Consider the following 20,291-nt stretch of genomic DNA (forward strand, 5'->3'; position numbering starts at 1 on the left):
CTGCCTGGTGCTCTCCTAGGTTCTCCACATTATTTTATCCTTCTAACTCATTGTTCTCCTCAGCTGGAAGCTGACTCCTGAGATCAGAGAGCATGACACTTAAAATACTTGGCCAAGCTAGGCTGTGAACCCACGTGTCCAATTCTAGATCTGATGCTCTTACTGCCTCCTTCAGAGAGGTTGGACATACCCTTGGTAGGCCAAACACCTTGAGAGCCTACTGTAGCCAATTCTAAAAGAAGGGGTATTGGTTCCAAAAAACTCTGTGCAGTAAGTTGGTCTGACACTTAAAAATGTATTGTTTACTTCTTCCCACGTATCTGGAGGCTGGTGACAGGATCTTTATTCTGCAGATGAGGGAACAGATCTAGAGAAGCTGAGTGATTTTTCAGGTCTGCGTGACTCCCAGCTTACTTACCCTAGACCACACTGTCCCTCCAGAGTGCTGCTGTGGGGCTGGGCTAGGACCTAGACTAGCGGCTCCATGCAGGAATGCCTTCCCAGCATTTCTCAGGGAAGGTCTGTTTTTTGAATCCAAAATCTCCAGAAAAGTCACTTGAGGAAATGAGAAAAAAATATTAAAATTATCTGTGAATACTGAAGCTTAAAAGCATAGAGATGTCAACTGGTTTGAAGAAATCATCAGATAAAAAAAGCAAGAAACACCAACATGAGGAGTTGAGGGTTGAAGGGAACCAGGACAGGAGTGTGCAGGAGAGAAATGATTACCATGGAATCAGTCTTGCTTGCAATTGTTGCTGAGTCCCAAGTGCGTCTGTCTAGCCCTGTCTGCTGCAAACTGTGATTTATTTTTGCAGATAAGTTTATACACATAGTATACATTAAACAAATTCTGTGAGCTTTGTTTGAATAAGCTTTGAAAGCAAAATAAATTTTAATTGAGCAATTCTGACATGTGATTTCATGTAGTATTCTTAACCTTGCTAGGATATTTGAATGTTCTTTGAATGCTATCCAGTAACGTTCCCCGGCATTTTCCAGTGTTTAAATATTCCCTATAGGCTACAGTTCTTTGTAAATACTACTAAGTAAAATTCCTATTTGTTAAAATTTTTTCAGATATCTATGATAATGGGGAAAATATGAAAAATGTTTTAAGTATTTTAAGAATAACTTATGATTTGGGGAATTTTTGAGAATTCTGATTTCTTGTTCCTAAGCTCCAAAGGTAAATATTTATTGTAAATCTGAATCACTAATCTAGACCACAGAGAACCAGGCACTCTTCAGCCTGGGAAGGACCACTAATCTGAGGAGGTCTATACAGCTGTTCACTTTGGAACTTGGACTGGAACCCAAGTCTCTTGACACCGCAGACCATTTACTTTTCATTCCATTAAATTGATTTCAGCCCAAAGAATAATCCCACCCCCTTCCCCCACCCTGGCTCCAACTGTGATTTTGTTCTAAGGGCAGTTAAAAGGCCAAAGCAGAAAGCATGGTAGCAAAAAGTGGGAGCCACAGTTAATGAAGTTCTAAGTGCAGACATTAATAGGCTACACTCTGGGGTGTTTAACAGGTTACACTCTACCCCTGAAATTACAGAATCCACTTGAACCCGTGGCCTGCACCTATTTCTGACTTTTTCCTATTCCTTCATGCCAATTTTTTTCTCAAATTCAGACAAGTTTAAGGTCCTAACCCATCACATTTATATGTGAAATGGTTTCCTCTTTCACCTGGGAGCTGACTTCAGCAGGGATTATTGCTGGCACTGGAAGGGTGAGGAATGCAAAGGAACCTGCCCAAAGTGCTGTAAGTTATAACTAGCAGAGACAGGCCTAGAACTGACTGCAGATTTCTAGGTTTATGTGCCTGTATGCATTAAGTAGTTTTACAGTGGCTGTACGTATTTTAACAAGGTCCGTTTCTAAGGCCATTTCCCATCTTTTACTTCTCCATGGCCCTGAGCTAATGCTTTTTGCCCTGATGGGTCAGGTACTCACAGATAAAAATTCCACATCCTGTTGGTGGTAGGGTGAGAGTATTGTGGGGGAGAATGTGGGAGGCAGTTGAAGGACTGGCAGGTGGCCAGATGGGGTCCTGTCATTCCTCCTCAGTTTCCAGGAAACCAAGACCAGAAACCAGATAATTCCTCCTGGTGCCCAACAGCTGATAGTTCGTTCACTAGAGGGAAGATAGTTAATTTTTCAAAGGGAGCTTTTAAATTATAAACCAGACACATTAATTATAACTTTAATATAACAAATGTTATTAAAAGCAGCAAATTCAAAACCATAAATCTTTTCAAAGGTGCACAGGGTTATTATAAGGTCAGTTGGCAGTAATGCAGCTGTTAACTGGTACAAATGAAATGCTGGGATGTGGAGTCAAGGTGGCCTTGCTAGGCCTTATGCTGAATTTCCAAGTGAGGAAGACACCCCCTTCCCCCCTTCCCCTTCTTCAAGCCCAGAGCCTCTCTGGAGCTTGAGTAGAGAAGGTGCAGGTGCAGAACTGTGGCAGGCCTTGCTTGTCCTGTGCTTTCTCAGAACCCTAGAAAGCAGGCCTGGGGGGTTGCTGTACCCTCTGAAGCCAGGCAGGAAGCCACAGATTGGATCCCAGGTCCCACACCCCTGCTGGGCGGGGGGCTGGCTTCTCAGCTCCCCTTCCATCTGGCCCCAGTTGGGGGCTTCAGTGGCAGCAGCTGTGGGGCTGAGAAGGGAGAGAACGGGGCCCACCCCCAGCTGTTCCCTGCCTGGCTCACGCTAGGGAAGCAGAGGGAAGTTGGTGGGCCGTGTGCAGGAGGTGAGGTCCTGTGTGAAAGGCACTATAGGAGCTAAGTTTGAGGCAAGGGGCATCTGGATGATCTCAGGGACTCCCTGATGCTCACGGGGGGGCGGGGGGGGAGGGGCTGAGCCTAGCAATGGAAAAACCAGCTCCCCAGGCCCGCTGCCCTGATGCCACCCCTCTGTTCATCCACCTTCGCCCTGCAGCTGGCGGCCTGCAAAACCCAGCCAAGCTGGGGGCCGCAGCAGCGGTTGGCAAGGCTGGCGTCCATCTGGCCCAGGCCCTGCCCTAGTGAAGGCACTTATTTCTACTTTCCAATCATGTGAGTCAGTTTCTGATATCTCTGGAAGCAGCAAAAATGAGGGGTCCCCTCCCCTTCTCAATTCTGGTTTTCCTCCAGATGGGTAGGAGTTGTAATGTCAGTTCTAAAAATTCTATTTTTACTCCCACTGACAAAGACTTTCCTTTGAGGGGACTGAATAACACAAGCCCTTTAAAAATCCCAACCTGTTCCAAAAAGTGATTGTCAATCTCAGGGCACAGCAGGGGCTAAGGAAGAGGGTAGGCGTCCTCTGTGCCTCCCCGCGGGGTCACAGCTGGTTCATGGCTGAAGGAAGGGGGCAAGGGCTGGACTTCCATGTGTGGTTGCAGCACGCGGCCCTGAAGAGGGCCGAGGGAGAGCCAAGGGCAGGAACCAGGCCGGTACCAGAGGGAGTGGGGGTGTGTGGTGTGGGTGTGTGTGGTGTGTACTCCGGAGGGTGAAAGCACACGTGTGATGGGGGCTTCTGTGTGAGTGTGTATTGTCTGGCTGCGTGTGTGGTGGGTCGGGGGTGGGAGGCACAGGAGACATCCGAAGGTTTAGCGTGACACGGCTTCCTTTCCTCCCACTTCCGCCCCCGTCCCGCAGGTTTTCCAGGCCACTTCCATTCCAGCAAGGCCAGGCGCAGCTCCTTGGCAGCTATGAGGGGGTGTGGCCAGGGAGAGGATAACTCCTGGGACCTGGGAAGCTGACACCCACAGCCCTTACGCTTAGCCTTAGTCACTGGGCTCTGTCGTTGGTGCCTTCGGAGGCAGAGACCCAGCCTCTTCTGGCCTCAGATCCCAAGAGTCCCAGGCTCTCTGCCTCCCAGGCTTTCACAGAGGCAGTCTCCCACCCTCACCACCCCTGGCCAAGGGGAGCAGGGAATGGCAGGAAAGCGGGAGGGGAAAAGCTCTGAGAGGCGTCCTCTTCTCTACCTTCAGCAATGCTTAACGGTTCCTGTTCTTAGAATGCGATCCGGGGGTCGACTGGCTGTGCATGGGTCAGGGGTGAAGGACATCCAGGAGAGGGACAGCCATGCACGTGTTAAGTGTGTAAACGCACACACCCAAAAGGGGTGGGAGAGAGAGGGACACAGACAAAGAGAAAGACTCGGGCCTCAAGAAAAAGGGTCGGAGAGCCAGGGGGACACCCAATTCAGAGTTACAGGTGAACAGTTTGAGGAAGTGTGTGGAGACACTGAGGCATAGCCAGTGGGACCTTAGAGACACAGGCAAAGGGGTGAGGAGCCTGAGGAGGCCCAAGAGCAGAATGGGCACGCAGAGCGGCGCAGGCCTCGGCCTGGCAGGTGGGCGCGAAGGGCCTTTTGCCAAGCACTGGGAGCTGTCTTGCTTTCCTCCCCCACCCCCACCTGGAGAGAAGTGTCTCTCCGTTGGTCTCCAGGCTCCTGGCATCTCCTGGAGCGAGTCAGTAAGGGGTGGTCCCTTCCCACTCCACCAGGTACTGAACCTTGCCCTCGGGTGTGACCCTCCTGGCCAACACCTGGTACTTCTCCCCACAGGCTAGCCGCCCGGCTGCGCCAAAGTAGTTGGTGATAGATGACTTGAGGTGGGACAAGGACGAGTCATCCTCACTGATGCTCTCGAAGGTGTGGCTGTCGATGCCTTCGTCCGGCCGCTCAGGGCCCGAAGCCCCCTCGGCACTGCTGTCCGAGGGGCAGCGCCCACCCAGCTCGGCTGCCCGCCGCTTTGCCCGCAGGGGCATGTACGCTTTGGCCGCCAGCTTCCTCTTGCGGCTGCCCACCGTCCGTCTGCGTCAGGATGGGGAAAGGAAGACGACAGGAATGGGGTGGAGTCATCCTGACAAGCCCCTCTCCCCGAGCACCCCCTGGGCACCGGGCGCTGGGATGGAGCACCTCCCTGGGTCCTCACCACAATCCCGAGGAGGCTCAGGGAGGGGGGGAAACGGCCTGCGGAGGGAGTGACGGCGCCAGGACCCAAGCCTGGGTGTGCCCAGCGCTAAAGGCCGCTGCCGAGGCCCTGCCTGCGCTGCCTCGTCCCTTCCCTGGACTGTCCCTGGACTCGCAGCTAGGAGTCCAGTGGGTGGGGGAATGAGAGCGACACACTACCGTACCTTATCCCCAGAGCCTGGACTGGAGAAAGGCAGACGTGCATGTGCAACACACACATAGGGACAGAAAGAGCTGGGGGAGAGACGGACACACACAAAACAAGAGGTGCGTGTCCACAGGTGCTTAGGAACAGGAAGCAAGCCCCGAAGAGCTTGTGAGAACCAAAGAAACAGGAGGAACCAAATACAGACAGAGGTGATGCAGAGAGAGCCACCCAGAGAGGCCTGAGGGCGGACAGACGCCAGGACATGAGTGTCCTAGAACGCAGTTGCAGGAGCCTCCGGCGCCGCTGAGGACCGGCTACTGCCAAACAGACGGTAGCCTTGTCTAGGTCCCCAGGCGTTTCTGTCCCCTCTCCCAGGCCCCACCCCCTGCACGATGCCATTTCCCCCTCCATCAGCCTTCCAAATCAATGGCTTTTTTCCTTAGGGACCCAGAAGACAGACCCCAGATTTAGACAGCCAAGAAGCAGGGCACGCTGCGCTCAGAGGCAGAGACATGCGGAGCCATGGCCCGTGGAGGCCAAGAACCCTGGCGCGGAAACTCCCCAGGGACAAGTGTCACATCACCCGCAGCCGGGGCAGGGCACCGTGAATGGCCGTACGCAGCCCCGTCTGAACCCCAGGACTCCGAAGCAGATGGTCCCAGACCCAGACTCACGAGCGGAGAGAGCCAGGTCCCCAAGCTTGAGGAGGCACGGCGGGGGAGGACCTCACCTGGAGTCGTAGGAGAGGCTGGTGGAGGCCGAGCCAGAGGTGCTGGCGGCGTCAGTGGAGTCCACATCTGAGAAGAAGGTCTGGCCTGAGCTGGCGCTGAGAGGGAGCAGAGGGTGAGCCTGGCCCCCGACACCCGGCTACTCTCTAGACCCGAACGGCCTTCATTTCCAGCACCTGTTTCAACCTCCTACCAGCCATGCAGACCCAGGTGACGAGGTTCGGAGAGGCTGAAGGACTCCGCTGGGGCTGCACAGTTTAGTAACTGCTCAGTAGGGGCTGGAGCCCAGGCCTGTCTGACCGAAACCCTTCCTCTCCTCCAGGAAGCACTAAATGACCTTTCATCATTTTGGAACCCAAACGGGACTGTGCAGTCTCTCCCCTGAGGTGCACCGACACAGCCTGGGGAGCCTGGGGAGCGTCAGGGAAGGCGCCCTGGAGGAATGGGAACATTCCCATTGCAGGGTAACCAAAGCAATTCTGGTGCACAGTGGGAGGGCCGGCAGAAGCAGGAGAGGGGCTGGAGAGGTCGGGAGGGCCCAGGCAAGGTGGCCTGTGACCGTGCTCTGGGGAGCTGTCCTGGCCACCTTCCAGCAGGGGCATGGCGTGCCGAGACAGCTCTAATGTGGGAAGACCGGTCAGGCAGCCTAGGCAGGCAGCCTAACGCAGTGTGGACCCCTTTAACGGGAATGACCCCGAGGGGGCTTCAACTCCTTGAAAGGCTCTCTGCTTTGTCCCTTCCAGAGCCTTCCTTCGTTGCTGGGGAATCGAGGTCTCACTGCTTGCTTCCACCCCATGCTTCAGAGCAGCCCTCTCTTGCCGGGTCCCTCACTGTTACCTTTTTAAGCTCTGAATTTCATCCAGCGAGAAGTCGAATATGCTGGCTAGGTGGTGGTTGGTGCTCCAGGCTGAGGTAAAGTCGCTCTGTGGACACAGGAAGGAGGGGGAGGAGGGTCAGTGAGCGTCAGACCCGCCTCACAGTAGCCTCTCTCTGCCAAGGGCCACACAGGCTCTCCGAGGACTGGGCCTCCGGACGGTAAGACTGGTCACTTGCTCTTCCGTCCCAGGCAGGCCAGGGAGCCGGATCACAGCGGGCCTGGCCCTGACTCCCTCTCTAGCCGACTGCGCCACCTTCCCACCTCTGGGCCTCAGTCACCCGAACTGCAGAAGGCGGACAGGAACGGCTGCCGGGCTTCCCTGCGCGCGGGGCCGGGACGCAGAGCAGAGTGAGACGCTGACTACGAGCACCTTGCACAGCGTCAGGTGCGGGGCAGGTGTGAGGACCGCTGGCGTCACTGCCCACACGGAGGGCTGCCGCGCTGAGGCCCGGCCACTAAGGAAAGAGTGCTCTGGGGACCTGTTCTAGGCTGGGCTCGGCCACTGGCGGACGTGTGACCTCAGGGGAGTCGCTGGCCCCTCCTGGTCCGCAGTGACCCCACGGGACTGTGGGAGCAAGGACATTACCTCCCCTGCCCTGCCCCCTCGGCTTCTGGGGAGAACTCGAGGAGATAAGGGAGTGGTCTTGCGGAGCCTTAGCCTTTGCTTGTTTAGCTAGGGGAGGAACTGGCTTCTCCTTTAAGGGACGTGGGGGAGTCTCCCCCCTAGGCCTGGGGGCTCAGTTCCCTGCACAGGAATCCCTACTGTGTGCTGACCCTGTGTGTGAATGTGGAGAGCAAGAAAACAAGAAACTAACACTGGGAATAGCATCTTCCAGCAAAAACTTTGATCTTTTTCTTCTATAAACTCGCCTTTTCTGCTGCTGGAATTCGTGAGGCAACAAACTGTGGAGACAGAAAGGGGAGAGGGGGGCCGGGTCAGAGCCTGAAGGCCCAGGGGGAAGAGAGGCAGGGCTGGGGGACACAGCAGTGCTGGGGCAGGGGGAAGGGAGACAGGCGCTCCTTCCAGGCAGTGGGTGTGGGAGGGCGTGGGGCAGGGGGGTACGGTGGGCAGAAGAGAGAGAAGGCTGGTCTGTCCCCGACGCCCAGGACGAGGGGCTCAGCTCAGCCAGAACCAGGGACGCCTTACACACTCTCACTTCCCCTTACCTCTCTGCCTAAGCCCTAACCCAGCAAGACCGGGCCCCCTGAGCTGGCTTGCCCTCCAAGCAAGGCAACAGGGGCGACGGTGGAAGGAGCCCAGGGTGTGGGACTGGGCCCCAGCTCGGTTGCTAACTGGCCCTCTCCGGTGCCTCCAGCTGGGCCTAGCAGGGTGGAGGTCTTCCCTGCTCACTTGGGCCCATCTGGGCCCACTGCACAGCCCATCGGCTGGGGCTGGAGCTGGGAGTAGCAGAGACCCCGAGCTCGCCCCCCAGGCACTGACCCAGGCTTGCTCCTTCCTCTCTTACGCAGCTCAGAGGAGGCGCCGCTCTCAGTGGGCGCCAGGCCCTTGTCAGGCAGCAGCTTCCCTGGGGGGTTGGGGGGGACACGGATACGCAGACGGAAGATGCACTTCTTCTTCTTGATCTCCTTGCCACAGAGGAACCTGGGGGATGGGCAGGGGGAGGAGAAAGCTCTGGAGTCTGTCGGCCCATCCTCCTGGTCAGGAGAGTCAAGCATTAAAATTACCCTCTCTGCCTCCCCGGACCTAGAGCTAAAATCCAGGGTTGCCCGTGGAGACGCTGATTCCTCAAGGCTCGTGGGACCAAGGGTCCTGGGTGGTGGCTGGGGATGTGGCTATGGTTCCTCCCTGTCCTCCCTCTTGCATGTATATGATTCTTGCTGCTCCTCTCCCTTTTCTACCCTGCCTCAACTGGCCCCAAGGTCACCACCTCCAGAAAGGTCTCCTCTAGCTCCCAGGGGAACAGCTATGGCCGACACTGGATTCTACACCATTCCGTTTTCTGGTCTCCCCAAGGAGACTGAAAACACCTCCAGGTGCTTCCCTCCTCCTTCCAACACTGGCTGAGCTGCCATGAGGTGAGGACGTGACTCAGACAGTCCTACCCTCAGAAGACTGTCCACAGGGAGTGCGGGAGGCCCCATTGTTCAAGAGTAGGACTGTGTCTGGGCCCCAAACCATGAGAAGGTGGAAGAGAGAGTGGATAATTCTGTCTAGAGATGTCTGGAGAAGTTTCACAGAAGCAGGGACCATGTCCTATTCCTCACTGTGTCCTCGGGACCTACACAGGGCTGATACAGTAGCAGTTCAATAAACAGTCATTCGTGGAACAAATGAGTGAAAGGGATGGAAGAGCATTCTAGTCAACAGAGGGGTCTTAGCAAAAGCACTGAGTGGGAGAGCAGTGGGTTCAGAATGGCCAACACCCAGAATAAATAAAGCAATGGATCAATGGCAGAAGGCAGGGGGGGCAGGGTCTGCTCATGAGAGGCCTTGAATGCCGTGCTCAGGAGCCTGGGCATTCCCTGCACCGGCAGCATGGGATGTGTCAGCTGTGTGTTCTGAGAAGGACTCGGAAGTCTGGAGGAAAGACGAGTTAGGAGGCTGCAGCCCACCCAGGAGATGATGAATTGATCCTTCAGTGCCTGGCCCAGAACCACAGATGGTGAGAGCAGGAGGGGCCCTCAAAGCTCAGGGGTGTACCCTCTATGGAGCCAAACCCAGGACCCAAATGCATCAAGCTGCTGGAGTGGTCGGGGAGGCATCACAAAGGAGGTGGGGTGCCCCCTGAATCTTGAAGAATGGGTAGGACTTATTTAGTCAAAGAGAAGGGGAGGGAGACCCAGGTTGGAGCACAGTTTGAGCAAAGGCCATGAGGCAGGAAGATGCTTTACACCCAGTCCCACCTGTTGGGGGCCCCATGCACTCCCTCCCTTCCCTGCACTCACCGGCTTTTGTAACTGTTCAGCGCATTGAGGAGATGTGGTCCTCGGTCAGTCACGGGGGTGCTGGTGAGCTGAGGGGAGCAGCCAGCAGGAGAATCAGACCTAGGCATATGACCCCTGTCCCCTCCCTCCCCTCGATCTCTGAGTGAGGGCCCTGACTTCTGCTGAGATTCTAAATCTTTTCACCTCTCTGAACTCACTTCTCCATCTGGAAATGGGAGAGTTAACTCCTGTCCTAGATGGATCAAGAGGTTTAACGGGACACCTGGGTGGCTCAGTCGGTAAGCATCTGCCTTCAGCTCAGGACATGATCCCAGGGTCCTGGGATCGAGCCCCACATCAGGCTCCCTGCTCAGCAGGGAGTCTGCTTCTCCTTCTCTCTCTACCTCCCACCTCGTTCTCTCTCTTTGGCGCACGCACGCGCTTTCTAATAAATAAATAAAATCTAAAAAAAAAAAAAGGTTTAAGAATGCCCATGCCCTTGACCCAGTCATGCCACTCCATGGGCTCTATCATAGAAATAGAATGTGAAATTCGAACAAAGCTTTAACAAAGCTTCCCTGCAGCGTCAGCCCTAATGACCGGCCAGTGTGCAGAGCGGGGAAGAGACTCCCTGCCCAACAGGAAGGAACGCAGTAAGTAAGCCATGGTGGAAACCAATGCAGTCATTAAAAATGTTGATGAAAACTCTTTCGGAATATAGAAAAGCATTTATGATATAATGTAAACTGAAAAAAAAAGATTTAAAATTTTATATACTATATAACATAAACCAAGGAAAAACAGACGTAGAAGAAAGGATGGAATATATTAGTTGCAATTGTTTCTGAGTGGTGTGATGGGGGAATATGGATGACTTTTTTTTTTTTTTTAAGTAGGCTCCATACCCAGTGTGGAGCTCAACACGGGGCCCAAACTCAAGACCCTGAGATCAAGACCTGAGCTGAGATCAAGAGTCAGACACTTAACTGACGGAGCCACCAGGTGCTCCCGGATGATTTTTTTTTAAGTATACCACCTTATACTTTTTAGCACTTAACAAATTTTTCTACCAGGAACATGTATGTTCTTTTTATAAATCAAGAAAAAAGATATTAAAAATACCAGCTCTATCTTTTAAGGCTTTACAATATGTATATCTTTTTTTTTTAGATTTATTAATCTATTTTAGAGAGAGAGAGGGGGAGAGAACAGGCACATGAGCACACACACGGGGTGGGGGGCGGATCTAAAGCAGACTCCCTGCTGAGCACAGAGCCTGATGCAGGGCTCGATCCCATGACCAGAGCCGAAACCAAGAATCAGCTGCTCAACTGACTGTGTCACCCAGGTGCCCCAACAGTATTTATGTCTTATAAATTATCAAACACTATAAATGAAGATGTTATTATATGAAAAGCTTCTACAAAGCATAAGGGTCATTTTGTGTGTGTGTGTGTGTGTGTGTGTAAATTCCTGTCTCATCAAAGAGAGATTTGGGGCAGTCAGTAGAGAAGACACCTCACTCTGGATTGGTGGAGAGGACTCTAAGGCTGTCGGTAGGGAAAAGGGGGCATGGCCCCACCATGGGAGAGGTTGGTTCCAGTCCTGGCTCAGCTCCAAAGCTGTGCTGGCCGCCAGGGAGTCGCTCTCCACCTCTGACATCCTGAAAGTCTCTGGTTTGTTACTTTACTCCCTGGGTCCCAGGGCCCCAAGACGACTTCCGCTATTCAGAGTAATACCAGCAGGGGGCAGGCCCACTTCACTTTCCACTGTAGCCCAGTCATCCGGGGGACGTCAAACTTCTCTGTAGAGAGCCCTGTTCCAGCCAGATGCACCCCTAGCTCCCTGCTGCTGAGTCAGTGAGACCCCAACCCGCCCACTGCCAAAGCCTGGGTCAGGAAGCCCCTTGCAGGGCACCGGCTCAGAGGCTTGGACTCAGGGACGTGGCAGCTAAGAGGCTCTGGGTCTTTCTCCCAGCCAACAGCCCTCACAGACAGGCAGTGCTACGGAAGAGTTATCCCTCAGACACCGAGATCCCAGTCCTGCATGGACCGTGTGGCCCTGGGCAAACCTCTTCCCTCTCCTGACCTCGGTAAGCCCACTGTGGAATGGACTCCTGCCATTCTGCCGTCCCACGGGCCTGCGTACCTTGCCAAGCTGCAGGAGCTCCCAGTGGTGGTTGACAAAGGCCAGAATCTCCTCAAAGTCAAAGTACTTCTTCTTGCTCTGCACCCCCAGGTTGTAGAGGGCCAGGTGAACCACATCCACCCTGGGCAAGGGGGCGAGTAGGTGGGGCTGGGGTGAGGTGGCAGCCTGCCCAACCAGGGCTGGAACCTCCTGGGTCTGGGCTGAAGGGCAGGGGCAAGGCTGGGAGCTGGTGGCTGGAAATGGAATTGTTCCCGGAGGGCGGTGGGAGCGGAGCCGGAGCCGCTGGGAGGGGACGGGGGTGGGCCTGGGTCAAGCCCCACCCTCTCACCATCGAAGGGGCAGCCGCTCGATGTACTCCGGGCCCTGGTTACACACGGAGCAGAAGAACAGGTAGAACCTGGGGGCGGGTGGAGAGGGGCCTGTGGTGGGAAGAGCTGACATCCCACCCTAGCCCAGCCCCTCGCCCCGCACTCCCCACCTGCCTTCCCACAGTAAGTGTCATCCTCATCCCGAGAACTAGTGGCTCTAGAGCGGGTGGGGGTTAGCATGGGGCAGGACAAACACCATAAAATACTTCCCTGCCCCTCCTTCCCCTACGTCGGTATAATGGAGTGTGGCTGAGTTCAGAGTGAGCTGAGCTAGGCTGGGCTGGAGCTGGCACCCTCTTCCCCTCTGAGACACGCGCGCACACGCACACACACAATCACAAACACGACACACCAACCGAGACACACAATATCTGGTACGACGACACACATAACCCTTCTGTTAGCTTAGCCCCATCTGTCAGAAGCCAGATCAACCATCCACCTCCCAGTGGCTCCTCTAGTAGCCTGGGTAGGGGTGGGGCGGGGCCTGCCTCATCCTCCTTCCCCAGACACTGGAGGAGCCCGGGGCTTAGGGAAGGTGGGACTTTGTCTAAGGTCTCCCCCCAGGTCAGTGGCAACTGGGGCCGCGGCCCGACATGCTCCTTCTAGTGAGAAGGCCCCCGTCGCCCTGAGCGGACTCCCCAGGACAGGTGCCCACCATCAGAGACCCCCACCCACCTGCGCAGGGCCTGGCAGGCGGTCTACAGGAGCCGCTGCCCCTGCTGAGGTCCCTCCCCCCACCCGCCCACCTCCCCCTCGAGGCTGAGCCGGGCCAGGTGAGCACCTACCGGTCTCCGAACATCATGGGCTCGTTGAGGCACTGGGTGCAGGCCTCGTGGAACCACTGTCGGCACCGGTAACACTGCAGCATCCGCAGGTACCATCTGGAGCCAGAGGAGCCAGGGTCAGGCCGGCCGCGCTCCCAGCCAGCCACCAGCCTCAACCACCTCTGCCTACACCAACTCGCGCTCCGCGGGGGGCGGGGGGGACTCACAGTTACCGAGCACCGAGGCTGCGCCAGGGGCGGTCGGGGGAGCAGGCGTATGCTCTATCGTTTCATCTCACCGTCTGGTAAGAGATGGGCCACTGTCCTAATTTTATGGGTGACTCTGAGCTTAAATGGCTTGCTCAAGGTCACTCAGGAAGCAAGTGGTGGATGGTGACTCAAATCCTGGGCTCCCTCACTTCAAAGCCTGTGCTCTTCATGCTGCCCTGGAGCCCCCATCTCTGGACTGCGCCCCACGCGCTGTTTCTCAGACACCACCGAAATGCAAAGGTTTGCCCAGGAGACACGCGGGAGACTAATGGCTCCTGCAAGCTCCACGGGGCAGCACCGCGTCTGGTTTTTCTTACCCGGTACCGTATCTACCCTGTCATGTGAATGAAGGGCCAAGTGGTATTTCCTTAACGACAATCCATGCTTTGTTTACAACTTGCCAGGTGAGGTCCCTGGACTGCCTGCGTCAGAATCACCTGGGGTCTAGGTTAAACTATGAAGATCCCTTGGTCCACTCGAGACCTACTCAATCTTTTGGGGAGCCCCTGGGAGATGTATTTTTAACAACCACCCTGAGCAGCTCTGCCCAGTAAGCACCGAGAGCCATTGTCTCAATTCTGTAAAGGTCTCATTAAGCATTTCTCCCTGTTATCCCACATCCCTTCCTGCACTCAGGGAAGTTGATCCCACCTGAGAGATGAAATACTTCAAGGGATTTGCCCAAATTACCCAGTTAGGCTGGGTAAGCCTAGCCTCCAGTCCCTTACTACTTGTCAACAGATCTTGGGGCCAGGATTCAGGACTTCAGGGCATCCTGCAGGCTGTGTCCTGAGGGCAGAGACCCGATCTCTCACTTCTGTGGTTCCTGCCACCATGTCTGGTGCAGTCGGCCCAAGGGAGCAGGCTCAATCCCCCATGGCTACATGGACACCCAGCCTGGTAAGGAAGAATCAAAGACTCTTGTCCTATAGTTGGGGCAAGAATCCCCTCCACGGCATCCCTACACATAACCCCCAGCCCCTACTTGCACACCCCCAGAGGAAAGTACCTTAGTATCTCATCAGCAGCCTATCTCACTGACTCTGACAACGGAAAGGTTTATCTTCAATTCCACGCACCAACAGTAACAGCTCACATAATTTATTAAGTGCTGACCAAGTGCCAGGCCCTGTGTGAGACTTTCTGTGAATTATCTAATCGCTACTCTGCTCACAACACCATACACGGGGACACTACGACGAGAACTGCGTTCAGGGGCTGCGCACAGCTCCAAGGAGCTGGGACGATCTGGACACTCGCTTCAGTACTTCCTTCCCTTCCCGGGGCCTGGTCTGAGAGCGCTAGCCTCGCCACCTCGAGCCCCGCCTCCGGGCCCCGCCCTCACCCCCCGGGAGGCCCCGCCCCCGACCAGGGCCCCACCCCGCGCCCCGCCCCCCGGGGAGGGCCCCGCCCCGCGGCCTTACTCTCCCGGCCCTCCGCAGTAGCAGTAGCACTGCTGCTGGTTGGTGCGATGGGGCGAGTCCCACTCGAGCTCCTCGGGCTGGTAGGACAGCACCATCTTCACGGCCTGCAGCGTCCTGGCGATGGCGCCCTTCTTCAGCGCGCCGCCTTTCTGCGGGGAGATGTGGGTCCGGCTCAGCCGCGGGGTCCCGGCAGGGGTTGGTGGCTGAGGGGAGGGCGGGGTGGCTAGCAAGGGACATGCTGACCCCGCGGACCCGCGGATACTCCAGTGTAGTCAGAAGCACAAGAAGCTTTTTCTCATCGATCCCGAATCTATCCTCTCTCCATCCCAGAAGGCTCTCTTAGTAACAGTATTAACACGCAACAATATAGGTAACGATAATAACCAGTATGTATTGAGTGGGTGCTCCCATGGGTTTTGTCTGTTGATAGCAAAGCGCCTACCCCTGGCACCAAACCCATATCCATTCTGCCGTTTGTGGAGGAAACAGGCTCAGGGGGCTAAGGAACCTGGCCAAGGACATAGCACTTGCGATCAGGGGCAGCAGCGCTGTCTGCCTCCAAAGCCCAGGCTCTGTGACCTGCAGTCCGGCCTGAACCCAGGGAGTCTCGGCTTCCCGACGAAGTGGGGAAAGGCAGGGACGGCAAGGATGGAGGGCTCACCCGCACAGCCAGTGCGAAGATGCAGCGTCGGCAGAACCAAGGTGTGAGCAGGGGCCGGTCCGCACTGCCCGCTCTAGGGATGTGGCACTGCTGGTGGTACCCTACAGCAGAGGGGGGCTGGTGAGTGCCCGCGGGGAGCAGCGGCCCCAGGCCAGTCAGCCCAAAGGCCACAGGGCTGGGGAGGGCGGCCGCAAGTCGGAGGAGCCTTATGCCTGCCGGCTGCTTGGGGACTGGGGGGCGATGCTCACCAAGGCAGCCAAGCTGGCATCCAAGCAGGCGACTCAAAGACAGCCTGGGCCCCAGCGGGGGGGAGGCACCACAGTCTGGCTTCAGCCTCCATGCCATCTCTCCACCCTTCCTCTCTATTGGGTTAGGGGGAGCTCCAACCTGCACACCTTGTCTCACTTTCCAGAAGCCCCAGCTCTCCCCAGGAGTCACCTCCCTGGGCCCTCATTTCCAGAGACTGGCTCCCTGTCACTCTGGAGCTCCAACAGAAAGAGGAAGCCAGCTGAGATCCCAACAGTAAGGCCTGCCCATTGGGCCAGTGGGGGTGGAGAACCGCAGGTCGGGGCCTCCTCTGTGCCCTGCTCACCACACTCACCCAGGCCACACTTCCCACAGATGAGGATCTCATTCAGTGGCCCTGACGTCTTCCCCAGACAGATGTTGCACTTGGGCTCCTCCCCAGGAACGCCAGCTGAAAGGGAGAGAGGTCCTCCAGGGTCAGTTCCGGCTCACAGGAATTAGAAGAGTTTAAAATTCACCTTCCAGGTACTGAGCCTCTACTCAGTGCAGAGCCTGGCACTGGGCCCCACGGGCCCACTCACTGAGTCTCCCCAACCACTCTGAGGTACCTAGTATCATTAGCCCATTCTAAAGATGGGAAAACTGAGGCTCAGAGCGGTTAAGTCCCAGAAATTAAATAGGAGACAGATTTGAACCCGTGGCTGTTTGACATCAAATCCTTTGTTCTTTCTGACCACATCATGCTGCCTCTTCTGCCTAATTTAGTTTGTTTCTTAAACATGTTTTTTAAATTTTCTTGTTTTCTTTTTTTTTTTTAAGATTTTATTTATTTATTTGACAGAGAGAGAGACAGCGAGAGAAGGAACACAAGCAGGGGGAGTGGAGAGGGAGAAGCAGGCTTCCCGCCGAGCAGGGAGCCCGATGCGGGGCTCGATCCCAGGACCCTGGGATCATGACCTGAGCCGAAGGCAGATGCTTAACAACTGAGCCACCCAGGCGCCCCTCTTAAACATTTTTTATGTTAACAATAATAGAATGTTATAATGAAACTCCATGTTCTTATCAACAATTAAGAACTCATAGCCAATCTTGTTTTGACTACATTCCTACCCACTTCCCCCTCTTGTATTATTTTGAATCAATTCCCAGATACCTAACCATTTTCTGAAAATATTTCAGTATGTAATTCTGAAAGATTAGGATCCCTTTAAAAAAAACCCAACATAACTATAGTGCCTTTATTGCACCTAAAAACTAAAAACTATTTCTTAATATCACCAACAAATTCAATTAGTGTTCACATTTCCAGCTGTTAAATAAAAATGTCATAACAATTTTAGGTATGCTCAACTGCTTTTAATCTACAGGTTCTTTCTCATCTCTTTTTTTTCTTAGTTTTTTTTGGTTATTGTTAAAGAATATGTGTGTTCTGCATGGACCACAGGGTGTTATGCACAAACAATGAATCATGGAACACTACATCTAAAACTAATGATGTAATGTATGGGGATTAACATAAGAATAATAAAAAAAAAAGAATATGTGTGTTTATGTGTGAAAGGTTTGAATGAATAAATTAACACATTCTGATACATGTTTCTGTCTTGTTCCCCCTAGTGGATTGAAAGTTTTTTAAGAGCAGAAATGGTATCTGCTCATCACTATGTCCCCAGGACCTTATACATTGTGTAGCACATAATGTGTTCAAGACACACCTGTTGAATACATGGTCTCTTGCCTCTTATTCCTGAATATGCAACTGTGGGTCGCAGTAAGCCCTCACTGGCTTAAGGAAGTAAGCCACTGATGTCAGCCAATAAGGTAGGAAGCTTAATTAAGTAATCAATAACTCCGGCTTACTCAGCCTTGTGCTTTCGTAACTTGGGTGATGCCAAAGGGGCACCACCCTGCCTGTGAGGCACAGTTATCTGGCTGGGGAGACAAGCTGTTCCCCAGGTGAGCCCTGTAGCACATCCGGGGTCCCCGGCACACCGTGGATCTCTACTGAAATGTCTGCTAAGGCATCTTTCTTCACCTGCTGGCTCCCTATGCCTCCAACTCAAGAGAAGAGCTCCTCATCGCTTTGGACCTTTGTAGAAGAAATTGAGAGTGCGGGGGGAGGGGGGCTTGGAGAAGAGTCTCCACGTCTGCATCAGCCACCACACCTTGGAGACAGGGGTGGTTTGGAACCTCTACGAACTGGCTGGGTTCTGTGGCCTCTACTTGGCAGGCTCCTTGAAATCCTTTCTTACAGTAACAAATTCTTTAGGAAGTGCCTCCCTATAACTCAGTACCGCTGGGCTAAGTGCTATACTTGGGGTCTCATGTCACCACCCCGTGAGGTCACTAATGTCATCACCTCCTTTCTTCCGATGAAGAAACTGAGGCTCAGAGAAGTGGTGTCACTTGCCCAAGGACGTGCAGCTAGCAAGCTGCAGAGCTGAAACTTGGTGCAAGATCTACTGAACCTAAACTTGGAGCTCCATGTTGGAAATGTATGAGTGTTGGGACTGCTGAGTGGTGTCTGTCGTGTCTGTGGGAAGGGGGAGTGGTGGCCAGAGTGGGAAAATGTCAGCTCTCTGCATGCAGGGATGGCACTCAACCCGGCTCCCTTTCGAAGCCGGTCCAGCTCCGTCCAGGCATGTCCATCTTCACCCTGCCTGGTCCAGCTCTGCTTTCTTGACTTTCCCACCTAGGCTAGGGCTGCTTCCGCTAGTTTTCTTCACACGTGGATAGGGCACACTGTGCTCACATCTAAGGGTGCCAGTTTTGATTGCGTGGGCCCCTCCCCTCCACCCCCGTTCCTAGCCCCAGACTGATCCCCAGCTTTGTGCAGCAGGGGATGACATGCCATCCCAGCTCTCCCGGCGCCTTCCCAAGCCACTTTCTCCACCTGACTGCCTCCCTCATGACGTGGGAGTGATCAAGGGCATGACGGATGTCAGAAGTGCCTTTCCATGTAAACACACAACTAGTCATCTTATCCCCTCAGGTGGGCTTGTGGGGGGACGGGGGTCCATGGACAAGGCCAGATGCCAGGAGTACCAGAGAGAAGGAGAGAAAGAAAAAACATGGAAGTCGAGGAGGAGAGAGGGCCAGGGATGGGGCAGGGGAGGCCCGAGCTCTCAGGAGTACTCACCATGTTGTATGTCCTTCCACAGGACCCAGTATTTGGAATTATCTTCAAAAGTCACAAGGCAGCTCTGCTTAGAACTGCTGACCTGGGGCACGGAGAGGGAGGGGCAACGTGAGACAGTGGCTGGGGAAAAGCCACTGGGACATGGTCTTCCTCTCCTATTTTTGTCCCCACAGGACGAGGGATTACACCCGCTCCTTGTGGCCCAGAAGTCAGAGCTAGGCTGGAAGGGGAAGGACGACAGCAGTTCCAGAGGTAACGTGCACCCAGTCCCTGGGGCCGCAGTCCGGGGCCAGGGGACCACAACTTGGTGGGAATGCAGAGGATAGCACAGGCCAGGTGGTCATCTGAGATAACCTCCAGCCTGATTTTGTTTTGTTCTGTAGGCTCGCAGAGCTCTATTCTAAAGACCTGGTTGGACGGTGTTGGCCCTAAGGATGGCACCTGCAAAAGCAGGTTCTGGTTCCTTCCACGGTCATCTTTTGAGCAGGAGGGGCATGAAGGGAGGCCCAGGCCAGAGGCTGCACCTGGGAACTAGGGCCAGGGAGGAAAGGTTTACCCTCTTGATCTTCCCGAGGTAATACAGTCCATCGGTCCAGCGGCACAGCACATACTGGCCCTCCGTCAGCTTGGACATCAGGTCTTTGAAGTTGTTCTTGGCTTTTGCCAGGGCCCCCTTGTTGGGGAGGTGGCTGGTGGCACCATAGGAGTCCCGAGTCCCTGGATCCAGAGCGCGATTCTCCATCGGCTTCCCCTGACACTGGAAGAGAAAGAGAAGAGGGTTTTTACTCCTCACTCCCCTGCTCCAGCAGTCCATCCGGGAAAGGAAGGGGACTACCACTTACACAGCCTATGGTACTATGGGCCAGGCACTTTGATTATCTCACAGGATCCTCGTGACAACCCTGTGAGGGAGACATTATTATTCCCATTCTATGGACAGAGAAACTGAGGTTTGGCAAGGGAAAGTGGCCAGTGGCGCAGAGGCCAAGGCAAGGCTCATAATCAGGTAGGCTGACTCTAACCCTGCTCTCTTCCCACCCATACCATGCTGCCTTCTAAAGAGAACGAATCTCTCAACCAACCACAGAGCAGTCTCCCTGCCCAGGAGGCCTGAACTCCCAAACTTAGGAGCCTGAAGCTTTATCCCTTAAGCAAACATGTTCTCTGAGTGGAGGGTCTTCTCCAGGGGAGCAGCGGGAAGTCTTCGCTAACCTCCTACTGCCCCCACCCAACCCCTGCCCTGAGATCTGGCCAGAGGAAACTCACCTAGGAAGGAAAACTCCTAGGTGGTTTGCGAACGGGTATAGACGGTCCACCTACGTCTTCCATAATCCCCCTTTCTGCTCTCAATTATGGGGTGATTTAATGGAAACCACATTTCTGGGACATTTAAACTCACTCTATGCTTTTACTCAAATGCGAATGTGCTGCAAGCAGGTAAGTCAACACAAGCCACCCTCTCGGCACCTGTCTCTCTCACCATCCTATAAAACATGCCACTGCCCTACTGCTCTCTTCTTCCTGCTAATGGGACCACTAATGGTCCCCAGAAACCCTGGGCATCTTCAGACTTCTCCAACCAGTGAGTTGCCAGTTGGCCAACTTCAAGCCCAGTGGATTTCTGGCATCTGGCCCCTCTTTTCCAGTCCCTGTC

General features: G+C 54.6%; 1 protein-coding gene across 3 annotated transcripts; it reads right to left on the bottom strand.

Annotated features, from left to right (window-relative positions):
* Positions 1–2,249: 2,249 nt before the first annotated feature.
* On the bottom strand, positions 2,250–19,538 carry PHF19 (PHD finger protein 19). Of its 3 annotated transcripts, XM_044920375.1 has the most exons (15): positions 19,480–19,538; positions 19,194–19,394; positions 18,638–18,719; positions 15,854–15,949; positions 15,253–15,353; positions 14,592–14,740; positions 12,920–13,015; positions 12,092–12,160; positions 11,764–11,884; positions 9,637–9,704; positions 8,171–8,332; positions 7,545–7,632; positions 6,690–6,775; positions 5,855–5,950; positions 2,250–4,817 (listed from the first exon to the last, which is right to left on the bottom strand). In XM_044920375.1, exons 2-15 carry the CDS (start codon positions 19,377–19,379, stop codon positions 4,475–4,477), a joined length of 1,743 nt encoding a protein of 580 aa, XP_044776310.1. In that variant the 5' UTR covers positions 19,380–19,394; positions 19,480–19,538; the 3' UTR covers positions 2,250–4,474. The 3 variants fall into 3 exon arrangements, with proteins under 3 accessions (XP_044776310.1, XP_021546874.2, XP_021546873.1); XM_021691199.2 differs by lacking the exon at positions 19,480–19,538 and having other exon boundaries at positions 19,194–19,458; XM_021691198.1 differs by lacking the exons at positions 14,592–14,740; positions 15,253–15,353; positions 15,854–15,949; ... (1 more) ...; positions 19,194–19,394; positions 19,480–19,538 and adding an exon at positions 13,126–13,322.
* Between the last annotated feature and the right edge of the window lie 753 nt (positions 19,539–20,291).

The sequence above is a fragment of the Neomonachus schauinslandi genome, chromosome 13, assembly GCF_002201575.2.
Source record: "Neomonachus schauinslandi chromosome 13, ASM220157v2, whole genome shotgun sequence".
NCBI lineage: Eukaryota > Metazoa > Chordata > Mammalia > Carnivora > Phocidae > Neomonachus > Neomonachus schauinslandi.